This window comes from Narcine bancroftii, chromosome 5 (assembly GCF_036971445.1).
Source record: "Narcine bancroftii isolate sNarBan1 chromosome 5, sNarBan1.hap1, whole genome shotgun sequence".
In the NCBI taxonomy this organism is placed as follows: domain Eukaryota; kingdom Metazoa; phylum Chordata; class Chondrichthyes; order Torpediniformes; family Narcinidae; genus Narcine; species Narcine bancroftii.
In genome coordinates, this window is record NC_091473.1 from 89750434 (window position 1) to 89772954 (window position 22521).

General features: G+C 42.0%; 1 protein-coding gene across 14 annotated transcripts in view; it reads right to left on the reverse strand.

Moving 5' to 3' along the window:
* Positions 1 to 22521, reverse strand: part of dock7 (dedicator of cytokinesis 7) — a 310961-nt gene that overhangs the window by 97562 nt on the left and 190878 nt on the right. For 10 of the 14 annotated variants that reach the window (XR_011357731.1, XR_011357730.1, XM_069938284.1 and 7 more), the window contains 6 exons: positions 19617 to 19786; positions 9444 to 9598; positions 8664 to 8846; positions 8148 to 8283; positions 2353 to 2449; positions 1199 to 1216 (listed from right to left, as the gene is read on the reverse strand). Coding sequence is in view for 12 of the 14 variants with exons in the window: in XM_069938284.1 (XP_069794385.1) it covers positions 1199 to 1216; positions 2353 to 2449; positions 8148 to 8283; positions 8664 to 8846; positions 9444 to 9598; positions 19617 to 19786 (759 nt within the window). In the remaining 2 variants the exon portion in view is untranslated. The remainder of the gene's footprint in view (positions 1 to 1198; positions 1217 to 2352; positions 2450 to 8147; positions 8284 to 8663; positions 8847 to 9443; positions 9599 to 19616; positions 19787 to 22521) is intronic. The other 4 variants (XM_069938278.1, XM_069938283.1, XM_069938282.1 and 1 more) reach the window with 1 other exon arrangement.

Below are 22521 nucleotides of genomic sequence, written 5' to 3' on the forward strand. Positions count from 1 at the left end.
TGGCCACCCATTTCAATTCCCCATTTCATTCCCTGGCTGACAGGTTTGTGTATGGTCTTATGCACTGCCAGACTAAGACCACCTGGAAATTGGAGGAACAACATCTCACCTTTCAACCGATGGCATTAATATTGATTTCTCTGGCTTTCGTTAACCCCTACCTCTTCTTCACCGGTCACCTTCCACCAGCTCTGTCTCTCTCTCAGTAGAGATTTCTGGTGTATTTTTGTTGAATGACAACATTGTCTGACTGAATTAATGCAACCTAGATTGTATACCTAAAATGGATGAGGGGGGGGGTGGGGGGGTGGCTTGGGAGGAGGGAGGGGGGGGAGAAAAAGTCACTGTAAATGTGTGAAAAAGAAAAAGTGTATATCATGGCTATTGTGATTTATGGTGTGAAAAATAAAAAATTTAAAAAAAACATGATAAATTGTTACCTCCTTCCTTATCATATCCAATTAACACTTTTTGTTAGTTTGGATTCCTCCCCCAGCCAGCACTGTCAGTGTTCTGAGATTTCCTGCTTCTGGTTCATTCTGCTTATTCCTTGAAGAAGGACTCAGTCAATATACTTTTGCTTTTTATGGACACTGAAAGGACTGGCGGAGTTCCTCCAACATTTTAGTGTGTTTTTATTGCCTCTGCTAAAACCGAGCTATAGCACTTTCTTAGAGAAACTACAGGGGTAGAGAGGTAGCTGCATCAAGAAGCTTCCCCCCCCCCCGTTAAAATGGCCCTGTTCTATTTGTTCAGCATCTCTGTACTGCATCTATCCCCCGGAAAGAAGCATGGCTTTTATTTCATATATTCAGCTGGCCTCACCTAAATTCTATACATTGCTGAATTTTAAGTGGAGAGGGATTAGAGAAAGGAGGTGAAACATCAAAACAAGTTACTTTTCCCAATAAAATTGAAAGAAAAGCAGTATTTGCAACTAAGTTTGTTTTTAGGAGATGATAGGTAACAGAGTTTTCCATCTGGCACAGCATGACCTTTCGTTTTTGAATTTTTACATACAAAAGTGTTTTTTGTTACTCATCTCAGGACACAACAACCACACTCACACACACGCATACAAAGCAGATGTGTGCAACAAATAGAACTTAATCTCATCCCATTTGTAAGTTAATGTCTTAATTTATTCACTCATGTTATGCAAAAGCAGGGAAAGAAGCAGCAGCCAGTGTTACCGTACCTGACAGATTTCTGGTTTCTTTAAAAAACAGCACATGTGAAGAAATAATTATAGCTGTGGGTTAGGATATAGGCAGTGAGAGAGAATAAGAACAAACTTAACCACCAAGAATGCTAAACCAGGATCACACTAAGCAATTCAGCTGGCTCTGCTGTTCACAGCTACTACCCCTGTGGTACTAACTCATATAGACTGGAAAGGTCCCATATTCCGCTTTAGGCTTCAATGAACCGATGAATCAGGTAGGTTAGGAATCACACAGACTATTGCTGGCCTCAAGATGGACAATGACATTAGTGAAAAAGCTCATGAAGACATTTGGTTTCTTTTTCAATTTCTACAAAGATCACTTTTTAACCTCCAACAATGTTTGCCACTCCCTCCTGACTCCGTACCTTCACAACAGAAGGTCTTAATTAATTAAATAATCTGCAGATCAAAACATTGTTAAATAATAAATCCTGGTGGATTGTGAGTGCCAGATGAAGAAAGAATCAAGCACAGCAACTATTGTTTTAATTGGCTGAACAGCTTGCTGACACAAACTGGAAAGCTACATGGATAAGGCGTGGGAGGAGTACAGACATTCAGGAAATTGCACATTAGAATGAATTAATGATTTTGAGAGAGGGGAAAACAAAGGGTCATAATATATCGCATAAAATTAAACTACTTTATCTTGATAAAGACCTGCTTTAATACTATAATTCTGGACATATTTTCTATCCATATTACATCCTTTCTGTAATAATAATCCAAACCAAACAGCATTTCTTGAGTGAGGTGAAACTATTCGATATCCATCAAAATGGAATTTAATGATTCAGAGGAAAATGGGACCATTTAACCTGGCTGTGGGTGCTTAAATCAAATGCCCCCTGGTCTACCAAATCCACATGGCTGAGACAGGATCTCTCATACAAACAGATCAAATTCAATTTAGACTTATGTTCTGTAATGCAGTGCAGACTCACATCTTTAAATCAAGGAGTCAATTTTCCCACCCAGTGAGGAAAAACCTGTTAAAATAGCTACCACTAGAAATAAAAGGCTTAGGATCCATCTGTTTTACGTACGGTGAATCCATTTTCACAAAATAATATGGAATACATTATGACATTTTTCCATCCTATTTCAAATAATACTTAACGCACTTATCAAGCTTTTCACTGTTTTGGCGCCAGTGGGTCATATCTTTCCTCCATCTCAGGTTTTCTTGGCTTCCAAATGCACTCCCAGATGGACTTCGCTCTGGATGTGAAGCAAAATATATTACAATAAGTTCAATATAACTGATACATAAAAGTTCAGGACATATAGTCATAAGTGCTTTCTTACAACTTTTGATTGCAAAATTAAAAATGCATGCCAAATTTTTGTTGTCAGAATTTTAACACTATAAATATGTAACCAGATTAATTAGTTACCATAAGTTACCCCACTGAGTAGGTTAATAGGGAAAAGAATTAATGGGGAGGTGATGCACTTGGATAAGGTAGAATTAATTTCAGGGATAGAAGGATATGAAGAGAGGGGAATTAAAGAGAAATGAAGAGAGGGGAATTGAAGAGAAATGAAGAGAGGGGAATTGAAGAGAAATGAAGAGAGGGGAATTGAAGAGAAATAAAGAGAGGGGAATTGAAGAGAAATGAAGAGAGAGGAATTGAAGAGAAATAAAGAGAGGGGAATTGAAGAGAAATGAAGAGAGGGGAATTGAAGAGAAATGAAGAGAGGGGAATTGAAGTCAATGCTCCTAATGAGCTGGAATGGACATAGTATGTTCTGTGTTATTACAAGCATAAAGTACAACATTGGGCTGAATTTTTAAATCAAACAACTGATTGTGGTATGAAAGGCATTCACCATCAGAAAACTATCAAAATGACAGTAACTTTAAAATTTCCAACAGGTCAAGTAATCTATAAATCCCAAAGATGCTGCCAGCATTCAACCCTCCTACTTAGGTTTTCCTTTCTCACCTTTCCCAGTAAAACCAAGAACAATGACTCCAAGTAATGTGAACTTAAAGATGGTTTCATTACAAAATAGCCTGAAAATGTGACACTATATTGCATAAAGACGAAGAGTTTTTAGAACCACAATTATTGTTCCTCAAATTCTCTAATGCTAAAATAAAATATGATAATGAATGTGATTCTTTCATATTGGCAGCATGGTCACGAGGTTAAACAGTGCCACAAATATCTATGATTCAACCAAATATTTCAAGACATAATAAATGTTGAAATACTTTTTTTAAATAAAGCTTTGATAGTTTACCTTCTACCATAATCAGATGAATATGTTCCATCTGTAGCGGCAGCTACACTGCTACTGAAAGAACACACAACCAGATGGGTTGAGCTCAGTGAGCAGAAACCGTGGGCGGGCCCCGCTGAATAAAAACGTACTCTGCAGAGTGCAGCTCGCTGGGGACGTAAGATGGCCGTGTGCCATGTCTGGGCGGCGGTGGGGGTGCGAAGGAGTCCAAGTGGGCCCGGAGGTGGGGAAGTAGCTCATGCAGCGACTGCTGGGGGATGTGAGGCGCGTTGATGAACTCACTGGGCAGTGCCAGCGGTGCGCCGTAGACCAGTTCAGCTGATGATGCCTGCAGATTCTCCTTGGGTATGGAGCCGATGTCCAGGAGCACCCAAAGCAGTTCATCCACCCAGTTGGGACCGGTGAGTCAGACGATAAGTGCCGACTTAAGGTGGTGGTGCATTCGCTTGACCAGCCCATTGGCCTGTGGGTGATAGGCTGTAGTGCAGTGTAGCTCTATATCCAACCTGTTGGCGAGCTGTGCCCAGAGTGCAGAGGTGAACTGGGCACCCCGATCGCTGGTGAGGTGATTCGGAACGCTGAACCGGGCGACCCAACTGTGCAACAGCGCTCGGGAGCAGGAGTCCGTGGAGGCATCTGGCATTGGAATCACCTTGGGCCAATGAGTGGTGCGGTCTACCACCATGAACTGGTAATGGTTGCCCCGGGAAACTGGTAAGGGCCCGACTATGTCCATGTGAATGTGGCTGAACCATTCCCAGATGTGCTCAAACTCTTGCATGGGCGCCCTGGTGTGCCTGTGCACCTTGGATATCTGGCAATGGGTGCATATTCTGGCCCAGCCCGCGATCTGCTTCCGCAGCCCATGCCAGACGAACTGCTCTGCCACCATATGGACCATGGACCTGATGGATGGGTGCGACAGGTCGTGGATGTGATGGAAGACTTGCCTGTGCCACTGCTGGGGAGCCACTGGCCATGAGGTGCCCATGGAGACATCACACTTCACCACTAGAAGTCGAGAGGTCTCGGAACCAATGATCCGTGATGGAAGTCCTGAAGGCTCGCATCTCATCATCGGACTTCTGGCCCTGGGCAAGCTGGTCGAAGTTGAGGCCGGGTGTCAGCACGCAGATGGCCGGTCGTGAGAGTGCATCGGCGACCACGATGTCCTTCCCCGCCTTCTGCCGAATGTCGGTGGTAAACTCCGACAACAAGGAAAGGTGACGCTGCTGGCAGGCCGACCAGGGGTCCTTTGCCATCGCGAGCGCCTGAGTGAGGGGTTTATGGTCAGTGAAGATGGTATAAGTCCTCCCCTCCAAGGAATAGCAGAAATGCCGCACCGCCAGGTACATGCCCAGTAACTCATGGTCAAAGGCACTATACTTGTGCTCTGGTGGGCGGAGAAGCTGGCTGAAGAATGCCAGCGGCTTCCATTGTCCACTCACCTGCTGCTCCAGGACAGCGCCATCGGCTGTGGCAGAGGCATCGACGGAGACCACCATACGCAGGTCGGTGTACGGGTGGGCGAGCATGGTAGCCTTCGCGAGGGCATCCTTGATGGCCTCTAATGCACTGCAGGCCTCTGGGGTCCAGGTGAGCGTTTTGTGCTTGGCTGCAATGAGGGCGAATAGTGGCTGCATGATGCACCCAGCTCCTGGGATGAATCGGTTATAGAAGTTGACCATACCCACGAACTCTTGCAGCCCCTTGAGGTTGTCCAGGCATGGGAACTCCTTGATAGCAGCGACCTTCGTAGCGGCGGGCGTGGCTCCTTTGGCCGTGATGGTATGGCCAGGAACTGCATGGACTCTTTCCCGAACTGGCACTTGGCTGGGTTGATGGTGAGGCCAAAATTGGCCAGCCGGGAGAAGAGGGCGCGCAGGTGGGCCTTGTGTTGCGCCTGATCCCTGCTGGCAACGAGAATGTCGTCTAAGTTAATGAAAATGAAATCCAGGTCCCTGCCCACTGAGTCCATGAGGTGCTGGAAGGTCTGAATGGCATTCTTTAGCCCGAATGGCATGTGAAGGAATTCGAACAAGCCGAAGGGGGTGATGATGGCTGCCTTGGGTATGTCCTCAGGGTGCACCGGGATTTGGTGAAACCCATGCACCAGGTCAACCTTGGAGTAAACCCTTGCACCATGCAGGTTGGCCATAAATATCTGGAGGTGAGGGATGGGGTAACAGTCAGGAATGGTCGCCTCATTGAGCTGTCGATAGTCTCCGCAGCGGCGCCAGCCGCTGGAGGCTTTCTGGACCAGGTGGAGCGGCGAGGCCCATAGGCTGTTGGAGCGCCGAATGATCCCCAGCTCCAGCAGATGGGAAAACTCTTCCTTCACCACCTTGAGCTTGTCAGGCAGAAGCCAGTGTGCCTTGGCGTGAACCGGTGGACCCTGGGTGGGGATGTGGTGGAACACCCTGTGGTGTGGTGAGGCAGCGGAGAACTGTGGCCTGTGGAGGGCTGGGAACTTGTCCAGGATTCGCTGGAACTCGTCTCTGTGCATGCTGATCATGGCCATCTGCGGCTGCTCTGTGTGGGAGGAGTCGAGGTGAACGGCCTGATAAGTCCGGGCGTTTACCAGGCACCTACCTCGAATGTTCACCAGGAGGCCGTTGGCGAGGATTAAGTCGGCACCCAAGATGGCGGTTGGAAGGGACAAAACGGTGAACCTCCACGAGAACTTTCACTGGCCGATCTGGAAGTGGACTGTCTTGTTCCCATAAGTCCAGATCTCTGTTGCATTGGCTGCATGGAGGGGAGGTCCTCGAGGTTTGTTCCAGGACTCTATGGTCGTGGCCAGGATGACGTTGATCTGGGCCCCAGTGTCGACGAGGAAGCGCCGGCCGCTGACTGAATCCCACAGGTAGAGGAGGCTGTGTCCTTTGCCAGCCGCCGCAGCCATTAACAACGGCCGGCCTGCTCGTTTCCCTGGAATGAGCAGGGCTGATGACACTTCCGAGCCTTGGCTCCCCAGCGCTGGTGGTAGAAGCAGAGGCCCGGAGCGGATGCTGTGCCCCTGGTTATGCTCTTGGTGGCCCCTGCAGGGGCCGGGTGCTCTACTGCAGTGCTAGGGGCCGGCTTGGCTTGGTCATGCTTGTGCATTGTGACCTGCTGGACCGCTGAGCCCTCCGGGAATCGCTTGAGCCATAGCACTTGGGCCTTCTGAGCAATCTTCCTCAGGTCGGTAAAGCTCTCTTGGGCCAGTAACGGCCGGATGTTGTCAGGCAGATGGTTGAGGAAAATTCACTCAAAGAGTGGGCAGTTGGGGTGATCATCCATGAGTGCGAGCATCTCGTCCATCAGCTCCACCGGGGACCAGTCTCCCAAGACGTTTGAGGTGCAACATCTGAGCGGCACGTTGACACCTGGATAGTCCGAGGAATCTGGTGAGCACTCGCTTGATGGTCCTGTATTTGTCTTCGGCGGGCGGGTGCTGACCGAGGTCCAGCACATGTTTAGAAGAGGCCTGGACCAGGGCGGTGACCACATGGTAGAATTTGGTCACGCTGGTCGAAATCTGGCGGAGGTGAAACTGAGCCTCTGCGTGGCTGAACCAGGTCTCTGGCTCCTGAACCCAGAAGTCAGGCAGTTTGACGGCTACAGAACTTATCCCAGGTTCGCTCATGTTGGGTTCAAAGATGTTTGAACCAGTCGGGGTCAACAATTGTAGCAGCAGCTACACTGCTACTGAAAGAACACACAACCAGTTGAGCTCAGTGAGCAGAAAAACTGGTTTATTGCTGGCTCCCAGCCTGGACCTGGCTGAGAACTGCGCTGTGGGGCGCCGACATCACTCGGGCGTCACGTGGTCCCCCAGCGTGGGCTTCTGAGCCTGGTGCTGAGAAGAAGGGGAAACCCCCGATGGCGCCATTTTGGCCTGCTGCCCCGCCATGTGGATTACAAGCGTGGCTGGTTCACCTGCCTAGTGGCATGATACCACACATCCTTTACTTGTAAGGAATGTTTATAAAAATTAAAAATGGTGCTTTTTTTCTCTTGCTTCATTGTTTGTGAAAAATTTTTAATGAAGTGTCAGCCTGAGGATATGATTGGCACCTGGAGTTCTGTTAAACTGATGGCTGGCAGCAAAAAATTTGGATAGGAGGAGACACTCACCGCAGAGATCGGCAAAATGTATGCGTGCACCCTTTGTTTGAGGTCAGCAGTAACCACTGATAGTTTATTGACCACTGCAAAAGCTAACCCAAAAATCTCTTGAAAACAAAAAGAAAGAAAATCCATTCAAAGGATAAAGCCTTGGTAAGGGCTCTTGGTCAAGAGTTGAAAATAAAAAAATGGAAGTTGTAAATATGCAAACCACAATAAATTAGAACAAGGTCAGAAATATGGTTAGAAAACAAGCTCAGAAAAGTGGATGGTACACAAATTTAATTTCCATGGCTTGTTCTTAGAGAGGTAAAAAAATAATTTTGGTTGAAGAAGTTAATTATAAAGAGCTTGTAAAACACAATCTGGATTGAACCAACCATCTTCTAACAACTTATGGAAAGCATGCATGGTAGAACAAGTAGATGGCATGGAATGTTAGTTCATCTCAAATTCAATGAGAAATTACTGGAAAAAGATGTCATGATAGATGTGAGAAGGGGATCTGATAAACATATTGTTGCAAATACAGTAGAAAGGGGGAACAAAATGAAATTACCTAATTGGCCTCTGCTCCGACGAACCATTTCCTGCCGAGCTCCAATGCTTCCCAGAATCGCTTCTTCAAGTTTTGCTTTCATGTCTTTTGATTTTTTGAATGTGAGACTATTCATTCTCTCAAAGGCTTTCTTGCCCTGTTAAGATTTGACAGAAAATACACAGGTCAGTGACTTTTAAAACTCGCATGTACAAATATGCTTTTTTATGCACTGGCTCTCCATTACCCTACCTGCAAGATCCCTCATTTGAGTAGGAATAAGAATATTTGGATGGCACTTAATTATGGAGGACTTCTCTTAGTAACTCAATTCTGCCATCTTCTGGCAAATATACATGCATCAACTTTGTAGAAACAAACACGAAATGGCGGTAAAAGTATATCATGGCTTTTCATCAACATTCTGTCACCCAAAAATAATAAAAGCAACTGCAAAACAGTTATAGCTAATTAATTTGTTTGGATTAATTTGCTTGGATTTCACAATCAGGAAATTCATTGAAATAACCACTATACCTTGTACTCATAGCAGGATACACAAAGATACATCAAGTCCAACAAACGGTTAAGTTGAAGGACAGATAGATCCGCAAACCACTTCTGCAAAACCACATCATCTGCATTCTTTAAAACCCAGAGAAGACAAATAAGCAAACTTCGGCTTGATTCTGCAGAGAAGGTTGTACATTGCCGCCCACTCTAAAACAAATCAAAATTAAGAATTGGTTATTCTAACTAACTGCCATTTTGCAAAAACTGACATTCTGTGTTATTGATGAATATTTACTCTAACCACCCCCCCCTCCCCCCCACCAATCGGCCATTCCTCTGTCACTATTTCATTTGGTTCACGTGTAATTTAAATTTTCAGTTCTGAGAGGGAATTGGCCTCTTCATTTTCCGGATCCATATTTAAGGGTAATAGAGAGAGGGCTGATGCAGTCGAAGTGCTTTTGATTAAATTGGATACTGATCTACATACCTGTCCAACACTGAAATTCAACAGGAAAGACACCCTCAGGAGAATTTTTCCAATGTCCTGGGGAAAACCAATTTCTCAACCTGTTATCAAATCAAATGATTTGATAATTCACCTTACTGCTGGTTATGGAACTTTGCTTTGCACATCATCAAATGTGGAGTCCCTTTTATACATAGCAATTCCTTCCTTATAAAGTCTATAAAAATGATCTCACCACTAATTATTGGCCCATCCCAATTTCTCCTCTATTAAGTTTCTCTGTGAGCCATTGTCTCTCATTTAACCCCTTAAGGAATAGAAATGATTTGCATTACCCCAGATGTCAGCAGGAAACTACTTGGTCGAGAAAGCTGGGGGACAGATGCTCCTGCGATTGCCATGGCGACAGTTTGATTAATCATACTGCTGCTCTCGGTCTCATAATCATCTGCAGTTACAACATTAGAACGTCCTCGCTGATTTTGGGATTCTTGAAAGAGAGACAGGCATAGCAGGAGAAAGGAGAAAAAGTAGCTTTTTACATGAAGCTTGAAATGTTATCATCAGTCAATCTGGAAAAAACTAATTTCTTGGTAATGCTGATTTAAGAGTTAACGTGGTTTTGTGACCCAAAAGATAGTTCTGTTTTTGAAAATGTCTGCAGTTATTTCCTTTAGTGGATTAGTTAAACTCCACAGGTGCACGGTTAGCTTCCCACAGAGGAAGGTTTGTTCTTACATTAGACCAATTTGTTAGCTAAACACAAGAGTCACTTGTGCAATCAAATCCTGTACCAAACATCCTGTAGCCACATACAAATAGACTTCACAGACTTTTCAATGGATTATAATTGAATCGGCTATTCTATATTCTTCAGATTCTAATGCTTAAAGTATTTTTGATCAGCATAACTCAGCTGATACTAGAAATCAGAAATAAAACCAGAAAGTACTTGAAATATTCAGCAAGGTTGATAGCATCTGGGTGGGTGGGGGGGGGGGGGGGGGGGGGGAAGGAAGAGAGAAAAATTGAGTTAAAATTGGAACATGGCATTCTTTCATTGAACTGGGCTTTACTTTTCTCCCCGTTGAAAGAGCTCAGTGGCAGGAACAAACAGCTTCCATACTAAGGCATCCTTTGTCAACATTGCCAAGAAAGCTCATCATAGATTAGATGTAAAGAAATGCTTCTTCCACTAACTTCTTGAAAGTGTGGACAGTGTAACATGTTTAATTTCAAAATGCTGATTCAGACCTCCTTTTGGACAATCTAAAGATATTATAAATGGAACGGAGACTGTCCAACAAAAAAGAAAAGATCTACCTTTGAATGCAATGTCGAATAGCTTGAGAAATAAATATAAACCCATGAGATTAGGGTTGAACAGTTGGACAATAGATGAGTAAATGAGCACAATAGTGAAATATAGAAACCACAATGAAAATATATCTGATGCAAAAAGATGGAAGTGAAACAGAAGGAGACAGAACAAGAATTCATGAAATACCAAAAAAAGAGGCTATTTTTTGTAAATATCAAAGGGATTTCACGTTATTCGACACCTATTTTGTTGATTATTAATTCTTCCTGCTACAGTTCAGCAGGTGCATCTCTCAAACTTCTGATTATTAGATTTTTTTAGGCAACCAAATGAACCCATTTTTACTAAAAATGGGTTCATTCATTAGATCAGTACAATCACTATTTAAGATGAAACTTTTAGATAAATTGGAGGTTGAATGAGGCACAATGATGAGAAATATTTATTTTGGCCAAATGAGCTTGATTGGGAATTGTGGACTTTCTTATCTATGGCCATCTTTTGACCTTCCAACATCTGTAGAGTTTATTTGACATCATGCTTATTTTCTTTCATCTCATTTGGCAACAGTTGCACTGGTATTCACACTCAATGTTTGCCAACCTTCCTTTCCATTTTTTTGTTTGAAAGATAAAGGATGAAGCAATTGGAATAGCTTTCATAACTCCAAATGAAAATTATATTCAAAAATAAAGATTTTTAAAATAAAACATTTTTATGTAATATTTTTTAATAAATTATCTGCATGTTGCAAATGAGTTTTTACCATTCTTAAAAGTCTGTCCAGAACTTAAAAGAAGACAAAGTACCCAGATGCGATCCCAAATGCTTAGGCAGCCTTGACAACAGTTTGCTTATTATTACATTAATTCATAGAAACATAGAAGATAGGAGCAGGAGTATGTCATTCGGCCCTTCGAGCCTGCTCCGCCATTCAAAGAGATCATGGCTGATCTTAAAGTTCAGTACCCCGTCCCCGCCTTCTCTCCGTAACCCCTAATTCCCTTATACTGAAGAAATAGATCTAATTCCCTCTTAAATATATTCAATGAACCTGCCTCTACTGCTCTCTGTGGCAATGAATTCCACAGATTCACCACCCTCTGGGTAAAGAAATTCCTCCTCATCTCGGTTCTAAATGGTTTGCCTATTATCCTCGAACCATGGCCCCGGGTTCTGGACTCCCCCACCATTGGTAACATCCATTCTGTCCAGTCCTGCCAGAATTTTATATGTCTCTATGAGATCCCCTCTCAATCTTCTAAACTCCAGCAAGTACAATCCCAAATTGCGCAATCTTTCCTCATAAGTTACTCCTGCCATTCCAGGTATCAGCCTGGTGAATCGCCTTTGCACTCCCTCCATTGCAAGAACATCCTTCCTTAGATCAGGTGACCAAAACTGCACACAATACTCCAGGTGTGGTCTCACCAAGGCTCTGTACAGCTGCAGTAAGGTATCCTTATTCCTATACTCAAAACCCTCTTGATGCAAAGGTTATAACAATCCAATTTAGTTTGATGGATTTTCTCTTTTAGTTACCCCAGTTACTATTTTTAATCTATTACTTAATCTTTTGCAAAAAGTTGATTTTTTTCCATCATATTTCAGCTAAGCAAAATCCCAAAGATTAAACTTGCACAAGACTGAATGAAACAAAGGAGGCTAGTTAAATGATGGAAGGATTAGAAAGTAAACTCACTCAAAACCATGCTGCCCCACATTTTCACTCTTCTGTTTTAAGATTCCTCTTAACATGCAGCTCTTTAAATAATTCCTTTAGCAACTTATTTACTTCCTTCTATCTCCCAAGTGATTAATCTTAACCCTTGTTCCTATTTTAAATACACAATACCTGCAATTTACTTTTGTCCATTTTCATGAATAATAATGTAATTCTAATGACCCATTCTCTATACCCTTATCTCTTATATCTCTGTATTTTGGTTCATATTGTTATCCACGATTTAGATTTCAAAACTGACAAGTTGTCCAGGTAGATTTTAAGGAGTTAGGATAAAGATTAATATGAGTGTCACAGGCACATGGGATCATTTCTTGTGTCACATTCTGCTGCACAAACAAAAGAGGGAGGAAACAGATAAATGTTTAAGTGGAGAGATGATATGGGAGGGAGAGCTTGAGATTACTTAGATATTGGGGTCAGATCTGGAGGAGGTAGGAGCCGTACAAATTGAATGGGCTCCACCTGAACATATTCCAATTACTTCACGGGAAGGTTCACTCATGAAGTGGAAGGAGGTTTAAAATAATTTGATAGGGAGTTTTCACAGGGAGTAGCAATGAAAAACAGAAAATGGTGCAAAAAAAATCAATAGAATTAAAAGCACCATAACATAAAACAAAGTTGTTAGACTGGAGTAAACTGAGAAAATGTACAAGAAATTGTCAGCAAGTATTTAGTGCACTAGAAAAGGTGGGTGAGCTGCAGTTGGAACAAGCGGGATTATGGTGTGGCAGGAATAAAAGGACCATGATTTTAAAAAAAGGGCACAAATGGATTCTAAATATTCTTTTTTTTTAAATTTTTTATTTTTCACACCATAAATCACATTAGCCATGATATACACTATTTCTTTTTCACACATATACAGTGACTTTTTCTCCCCCCCCCCTTCCTCCCAAGCCACCCCCCCACCCCCCCCCCTCTCATCCATTTTAGGTATACAATCTAGGTTGCATTAAGCCAGTCAGACAATGTTGTCATTCAACAAAAATACACCAGAAATTCTACTGAGTCCATTCTTTTCTTTCCTTCTCCTTCCATCAACTTAGGTAATGTTTGTCCCCGGTAGGTTTTCGCTATTGTATTTAATGTAAGGCTCCCATACTTGTTCGAATATTTCAATATTATTTCTTAACCTATATGTTATTTTTTCTAATGGTATACATTTATTCATTTAAATTTAGTAGTTTCTTCCTTTTAATTTGGTTATGTATTCCATTAATATTTAAAGTCATATAGTTCAGCGTAGCCATTTTATATTTTGTTTATCTTCTCTTTCCGTTTTTCCATCATTACCTTTCCTCCTTTTCCATTTCTGTTTTCTTATTTTCAACTCTTTATAAGACAACATTCCTACAACATCCAACATTTTCCTTATTCTCCTATTTCTATCTTCTTTATCCCCAATCTCCCCTTCCCCTCCTGAGTTGTCCTTTATCCCTTGTCAGACAACCACATCTCCCCTCTCCATTTGGATTTGCGAATCCACTCGCAAGCGTCAACTGATTTTTCAGTGACCGCTATTTGCCCCCACCCAGCCCCCCCCAGAAAAGATTTCACTTTTCATATGTCACAAAGGTCACTCTTTTAATTCCCTCCTTATTCTCTCTATTCCATTACCTTCCCTTATTAATTCTTGTCTATACTATCTATATTTTCCTCTAAGTACAGATACATTCACGTATGCACATTGTCTCTATTCACTCTTATACCTCTTTACCCGCATACATATCAATCGTGATCATTTTTACTCTCATTACCCGTCTTCATCCCTCAGTCTATTTTTGTCTTTACCCACATACATATCAATCGTGATCATTTTTACTCTCATTACCCGTCTTCATCCCTCAGTCTATTTTTGTAATTGTTCTGCAAATTTTCGTGCTTCTTCTGGATCCGAGAATAGTCTGTTTTGTTGTCCTGGAATAAATATTTTCAATACCGCTGGATGCTTTAGTATAAATTTATACCCTTTCTTCCATAAAATCGCCTTTGCTGTATTGAACTCTTTTCTCTTCTTTAGGAGTTCAAAACTTATATCTGGATAAATGAAGATTTTTTGCCCTTTATACTCCAGTGGTTTGTTGCCCTCTCTTACTTTTTCCATTGTCTTCTCCAGTACCTTTTCTCTTGTAGTATATCTTAGGAATTTTACTACAATAGATCTTGGTTTTTGTTGTGGTTGTGGTTTAGAGGCCAATACTCTCTGTGCCCTTTCTATTTCCATTTCTTGCTGTAGTTCTGGACATCCTAGGGTCTTAGGGATCCACTCTTTTATAAACTCCCTCATATTCTTGCCTTCTTCATCTTCCTTAAGGCCCACTATCTTTATGTTATTTCTTCTGTTATAATTTTCCATTGTATCTATTTTTTGAGCTAGTAGTTCTTGTGTCTCTTTAGTTTTTTTATTAGATTCCTCCAATTTCTTTTTTAAGTCTTCTACCTCCATTTCTGCTGCTACTGCCCGCTCTTCCATCTTGTCCATTTTCTTTCCCATTTCTGTTAAGGTCATATCTATTTTATTCATTTTCTCTTCTGTGTTGTTTATTCTTTTTCTTAAATCATTAAATTCCTGTGTTTGCCATTCTTTAAATGACTCCATGTATCCTTTAATAAGAGAAAGTACCTTCTTTATCTTGCCTTTCTTTTCTTCTTCTATTTCACTGTACTCTTCCTCTTCCTCTTCTTCTTCCTCTGGGTTGGCCATCTGTTGTTTCTTTGTTGCCCTTTCCTTCTCTTCTTTCTTGCTTCTATTGTCTTCTGTGGTCTCTTCTTGCTGCAGGTGTTCTGCAGCTGTCGTTGCCGGCTGTGGAGATCGACTCCCCAGCTGGTCCCCCCTCCCGTCGGTGTGTTTTTTTGCATGCGCATCGCGCATGCGCGATTCCTCGCGCATGCGCGGTTGCGCACTTTTACTCGGCTCAGCGAGCCATTTTTGTAGTTCATTATTTACCGACCTGAGGGAGCGGGCTTCTCTCTCCACAGCGGGCCTCTTCGAACAGGTAAGGCCTTCACCTTTTTCCTCCGTTGTCTTCTCTTCCTCTCTTCTTACTGTTGCTTTCGATTTTTCTTTTTTTGTCGCCATCTTCTTTCCACCTTTATACTCACTTTTCTGTAACTTTTATTTCTGTGCCTTTGTGTTTTCCTTTGTTTCTCCCGACTTTTCTGGAGAGGGCTGGAGTTCACTGTCCGGCCACTACTCCATCACGTGACTCCTCGATTCTAAATATTCTTGACAAGAAGGTGTTCAGGACACATAAGGAAGGGGAGAATTGTTGGTTGGGATGATTGCAAGAGAATATCCTGGAGTAAGAAAGGAAATTGAACTTGTCTGCATTTTCCCTGCAAATGTTCTCTGACGTCTCCTTCCTAGTAATGTTAGATTAATGAATAGTCCAGTAGGCACAGAGAGAGCTCACAAAAAAGAATCCAAAAATATTCCAAAAGCAAGAACACAATAAATGGCAGAGCCCTGGAGAGCTTTGTCGAATGGAGCTACTGAGGGTATAGTTCCATGGAAGTAGCAACTCAGGTGGACAGAGTAGTGAAGAAGGGATTTGACATGCTCGCCTTCATTGGCCAGTGTATTATGTAAATTGGAACCACATTATACAGCTGCATAAAGCATTGGTAAGATCACACTTGGCATATTGTGTGCAGTTCTGGTTTGCCTAGCTATATAGCAAGGATGTCTATTAAGTTGGAAAGGGTGCAAAAGAGATTCACCAGAATGTTGCTGGGACTGGAGAGTTTGAGTAAAAGAGAGAGATTAACCTTATAGTGTTTATAAAGTGATCAGGAGCATGGAGAAAGTGAATCCTTGGTGTTTTTCTCAGGGAAGGCAATTCGACAACAAAAAGGCCCAAGTTTAAGGTGAGAGAGGAGAGATTTATAAGGGATCTGAGGGTAACCTTTTCACTCAGAAAGTGATCCAAACACAGAATGAGCTGCCAGATGAAACTACAACAACATGTAAAAGATATTTGGACAGGTATATTTTTAGGAATGGCTAAGAAAGATATGGAGAAAATACAAGCAAATGGGACTAGCCCAGAATGTCAACTTGGTCAGCACAGATGAGCCGAGGAGGGCTGTACAACTCTTAATGGGGTTAGTGTTGTAAGAAAAATGAAGCTGGTCAGTGACCTAAAAGAAAATCTCCTCACAAAGGCAGAGGGCAAGGCTGAAATATTCTAGGAGAATTTTACATCAATCTTCACCAAGCAAGATGCTGCTGGTGAGTCAACAAAGGAAGGTGATGTTGAGATAGTTGTTGAGCTAAAAGTTATTGAGGAGGAAGTATTAGAAAGACTAGCTGTACTGCAAGTGGCTAAAAGGTTGCCAAGCAAAGTAAAGGAGGAACCTGAAGAGGTTCTGCCCATCATCTTCCAAGCTTGTAGAGGTTCCATGTTGCCCAAGGACTTGAAAATTACAAACATTCCACCTTTGTTCAAGAAATTTGAAGAAACAAAAATCACAAACTGAATTAATAGTCTCTAGGACAAGCCACCATTGGCAACAGAATAAGATGGATTTAGTAAAGATAAAACATGTTTTGATAAAGAAAAAAACAGGGTCCATGAGGGAAATGGGTTGATGTGGCATATACAGATTTGGAAAAAGATGTTTTGAAACAAGAGTACTAGTGAAAGATTTTTTTTCAACTCGATGAAATGTAGCGAGAAGTTCTGTTCTGGGATCACTGCTTTCTTGACCCACAAAATGATTTGACCTTTGCAAAGGGTACATTATCCAAATATGCAAATGGATCAACATTGGGGGGGATTGTGATCAATGAGGAGGATAGTGACAAGAATTCCAAGAATGGTGACAAAGGATGATAATTATCTTATGCAATTTAATGTCAAGAAATGCATACGGGATCTCAGACACAGAGTAGAACTGCAGGGTGAACTTTTATAAAAGAATGGCTCAGCCTTAAATGTCCAGTGTTGGGTAACCCACTTTATGAAGGTCCAAATGGTAGTGGACACAGCCCACGTCATCACAGGCAAAACCCTCTCCACTATCTAGAACATCTACAGGGAATGTTGCCATTGGAGAGCAGCAGCAATCATCAAGGATCCACACCACCCAGCACACGTTCTGTTCTTACTGCTGCCATCAGGAAAAAGGATAGATGCCACAAGACTCACACCACCAGGTTCAGGAACAGCTGCTACCATCAGATTCCTCAACAACAAATTCAATCAGGGACACATTTAAGGACTCTTGCATGTGCACTCTATTGATTTTTTAAAATTTCTCTCTGTATTGCACTGTATGTTTACATTCATTCTGTTTATATTTCCTTATACACTGTACAGTTTTTTTTGCACAACCAATAAGTGGTAATTCTGCAGAAAAAAAGAATCTCAGGGTTATGTTATGTCATGTATGTACTCTGACAATAAATCTGTTATGTACAGGCTTGAGAGATGGTACAGAAGAGACAATAAAATAATTCCATCAAATAGGGACTTCAATGATATGGACAGGCTAAAGAAGCCTTGGAACAGAAATAATTGTGGCAGGATCTCTTGTAGGTGGTTACAGTGTCTTCCATATATTTGGGAGAAAGACACTTTTTTCCTTTATTTGCCTGTGATCCAGTTTTAAATTTGTAATTAATTGACATTTAATTAAAGTGTACATTCCATATTTCATTCAAGGTTATTTGTATACATTTTGGTTTGACCATGTAGAAATTACAATACTTTTTATGCATAGTCCCCTCATTTCATGGCACCAAAATATTTGGTGTCTCAGGAGTTTGTGAATACTTGGCTATGTTTAATTGCTTCCAGGTATAAGAGAGCTAGGTTTGCATCTAAGTTTTTGATCATCTTTGGAGTATGTAGTTGTACTTTTTCTGCATGAGGACCAGAATTACAACAATGAAAGTCAAAGAAGCCATTGGGAAGCTGAAAAATAATAAAACATTAAGAGACATCCCCTACACCTTAGGATTACTAAAATCAACCAATTTGAACATCATTAAGAAGAAAGAATGTACTGGTGAGCTCAGTAATCACAAAGAGACTGGTATTCCAAGGAAGACCTCCACTGCTAACCACAGAAATATTCTCATCATAATGAAGAAAAATCCGACTGATCAGAAACAGTCTTCAAGAGGCAGGTGTGGATATGTCAATAACTACTGTCTGCAGAAGACTTCATGAACAGAAATACAGATGATGCACAGCAAGATGCAAATCATGGCAAAGGTGTTATCTTTGGATATTGGGGAGTTCCTTTACATCTCCACACTTTGCTCTTGCCATCACTCTGATGCAGGTTAATCTCGATCTCATCTGACCACAAGAACTTTTCCCAGAATTCTGCAGAGTCTTTTAAATACTTCTTGGCAAACTGGAACCTTTCTGTGGCCAACTAGTGGTTTGGATCTTGCAGTGTAGCCTCTATATATTTCTGTTCATGACAGACAGTAGTCATTGTCACATCCACACCGGACTCCTGCAGAATGTTTCTGACCTGTTGAACATACATTTGGAAATTTATCTTCATTATGATGAGAATTCTTCTATTCCTTGGAATACCAGTCCTTTTGTAATTACTGAGCCCACCAGTATGTTCGTTCTTCTTAATGATGTTCCAAACCATTGAATTTAGTAATCCTAAAGTTTGGATGATGTCTCTTACTGTTTTCTTCTTGTTTTATAGCCTCAATGGCTTCTTTGACTTTCATTGGCACAGCTCTGGACCTAGAGTTGAAAAATGGTAACTGGAGACTCCAAAGGTGATCAAAAGCTTGGAAGCAAGCCTAGCTCTCTTAAACCTGCACCAATAAAGTAATTAAACACACCTGAGTACCCACAAATACCCATGAAGCCAAATGTCCCAAGCACTGTGGTGTCCTATAATGAGGGATTATATATAAAAGTGCTGTAATTTCTACATGGTCAAACCAAAATGTATACAAATAACCTTGAATAAAATCTAGAATATGCAGTTTAATCACACGTGAATTGTTTTGACTACAAATTTAAAACTGTGGAGCACAGGGGCACATAAAGGAAAAAAAGTGTCTTTGTCCTAAACATTATGGAGGGCACTGTATAATGAGATTATTGGCAGAGTAGATTAAAAAAAAGCTGGTCCCTTTGTTGGAACAGTCAAGCAACGTAGAATCTAGAATGTAGATGACTGGCAAAAAAAAATGAGGAAAATGTTTTAAAGGAGCAACTGCTGGATTTTGGACTGTATGACATCAATTATACCTCAAAAGGTAGCTGATCAAATATTTTAAAGGATAAAAGCAGCAGAATAATGGGGAAGACTAAGACTGATTACTCTTGATAAACCAATTACAAGGATCAAATGGTAGAAGCAATCCTTCCATGTGGTTGCTCATTCTGACATGTTGTACCAAAAATTGGACAGTTTTCTACAGTTAAGAGTGGTGCAGCAAGATTAAATTACCTGTGAAATCGTACAGCTGAGGTACAGTTTCCATGACGATGCCAATCAGTGGTAAGTATAACATTGCCACACGAGCTTTCACGTCTGGATCAGCATAGCGAGGATCTGAGTCATGACTTGACAGTAAGTTATGAACAACACTGACAACCTTCTTGTGTAATCCAAACAAGCTGTAAAATGTTAGATTAGTGGGAAAGATTATCCAAACCACAATAAGACCATTAAAAGATGGTTTGTCATCAGTTACAGAGACAGGTATGTTTTTAGACAAAATTCTGAAAATATCATAAAGATCACTTCAAATATCTATCACAGTTAAAACTAACTTTATTCTTATTTTGGTTTAAGCTTTATCTGCTTTCATTTTTCTTGTAAAGATGCATCAACAGTCTTGGAACGAAGTAGCGAAGGAACAGTATTATCAGTTAATGCTGAATATCCCCATATTTAATATGCAGCCACATCTCAGGATCAGAGTAAGTTCTGAAATCACGTACATGCCAAATTTAAAATTTCAATAAAATTACCGAGTGAACAGAGAGAGAAAATTAGTTGCCTATAAATTCATTGATGCAAACTCTGAAGTTGGGTCTAGGCCATAGAATTCTATAACACAACGAAAACAGGCCTTTCAACCCTTCCTGTCTGTGCCAACCATTATTTTGCTAGTCCCATTGATCCGTTCCCATTCCAATTTATTCTTAAAACTGAAGATCGAGCATGCATTCTCATCAGATGGCAGCTCATTCCACACTCCCACAACTCTCCGAGTGATTAAATTTCTCCCAATATTCCCCATAAACTTTTCTCCTTTCATCTTAAAACTATGACCCCCTCATATTTATCCCCCAATCTAAGTGGAAAAAGCCTATTCGCATCCACCCTGTCTATACCTCTCATAATCTTGTAAACCTCTCTCAAATCTCCCTTTGATCTTCTTCACTCAAAGGAATAAAGTCCTAACCTGTTTAACCTTTCCCTGTAACTCAGTTCCTGAAGACCCAGCAACATCCTAGTAAATCTTCTCTGCACTCTTTCAATCTTATCGATATACTTCTTGTAATTAGGCGACCTGAACTGCACAAAATATTCCAAATTTGGCCTCACCAATGTCTTAAACAACTTCAAAATAACATCCCAACTCCTATACTCAATACTTTGATTTATAATGGCAAAAATGCCAAAAACTTTCCTCACAACCCTGTCCAACTGTGACGCCACCTTCATAGAACAATGTATCTGAATTCCCAGATCTCTCTGCTGCTCTGACCTCCTGACTGCCCTATCATTTACTGTACATGTCCTACCCTGGTTTGCCCTTCCAAAATGCATCACCTCACACTTGTCTGCATTAAACTCCATCATCCATTTACTGTCCCATTTTCCCAGTTGGTCCAGATCCCTCTGCAAGCTTTGAAAATCTTCCTTGCTGTTCACAATACCTCCCATCTTTGTGTCATCAGCAAACTTGCTGATCCAATTTTCTACATTATCATCCAGATCATTGATGTATAAAATAACAACAATGGTCCCAACACAGATCCCTGAGGCACACCATCCATCACAGGCCTCCAGTCTGAGAAGAAACCATCTACTACCACTCTCTGTCTTCTCCCATATAGTCAATTTCAAATCCAGTTTACAACCTCTCCATGGATACCTGATGTCATAACCTTCTGAACTAACCTCCCATGTGGGACTTTATCAAAGGCCTTACTAAGTCGATGTAGATAACATCCACAACATTTCCATCAACCTTCTTGGTAACTTCCTCGCAAAAACTCAATAAGATTTGTTAAACACGACCTACCATGCAGAAAGCCATGCTGACTGTCCAAATACCTATATATCCCATCTCTCAGAATTCCTTCCAATAATGTATCTACTATAGAGGCTTATCCCTTTATCCATAATTCCGAAAACCGAAAACTGAACATTTTTTTCCTGCATATAAAGTAAATTTTCTGGTGTTTAGCTTAACTTGAGGTAGTTTAAGTTTGAAGTTTTACTACATGTTTTACTTAAAAAAAACAGGGATTGCCCTCCAGCAGAATTTCAGCCACCCCATTGGAAAAGTATTTGACAGAGGGAGTGGCTTGGGGAGAGAGCGGCAGCCCAACTCAGGCGGGCAGGGAAATAGTGGCAGTGTGGCTCCAGCGGGCGGGGAGAGAGCGGCAGCACGGCTCCGGCGGGCGGGGAGAGAGCGGCAGCACGGCTCCGGCGGGCGGGGAGAGAGCGGCAGCACGGCTCCGGCGGGCGGGGAGAGAGCGGCAGCACGGCTCCGGCGGGCGGGGAGAGAGCGGCAGCACGGCTCCGGCGGGCGGGGAGAGAGCGGCAGCACGGCTCCGGCGGGCGGGGAGAGAGCGGCAGCACGGCTCCGGCGGGCGGGGAGAGAGCGGCAGCACGGCTCTGGTGAGCGGGGAGAGAGCAACAGCAGCGAACGGGATGAGAGTGTGACTCGGGCCAGTGGGGTGAGTGCGCGGCAGCGCAACTCAGGCGAGCGGGGTGAGCGCAGCCCATCTTTAACTGACTTCATGTACCACTGTTGCCCCACCCATCAATGCCACCATGACCCCTCTCCACCCCCTGCAATAAGTATCATCATTTAAAAATTATTCTGTTATCCAAAAAATTCAGAAATCAGAAAAGTGTCTAGACTCAAGGATTTTGGATAAAAGGATAAGCACCTGTACTGACATCAAGCTCACAACTTATTTTTGAGCCATCATTAAACAACAGGACAACACAAACTACTCTCCAATCCTTTGGCAACTAACCCATGGCTAAGGACTTTTTGAATATATCTGCAATTTCTGCATTAGTCTCCCTCAAGGTTCGAGGTAATATTATATCTGGCCCAAGTGATTTATCTACCTTTATTCACTGTAAGGCAGTAAGCATCTCC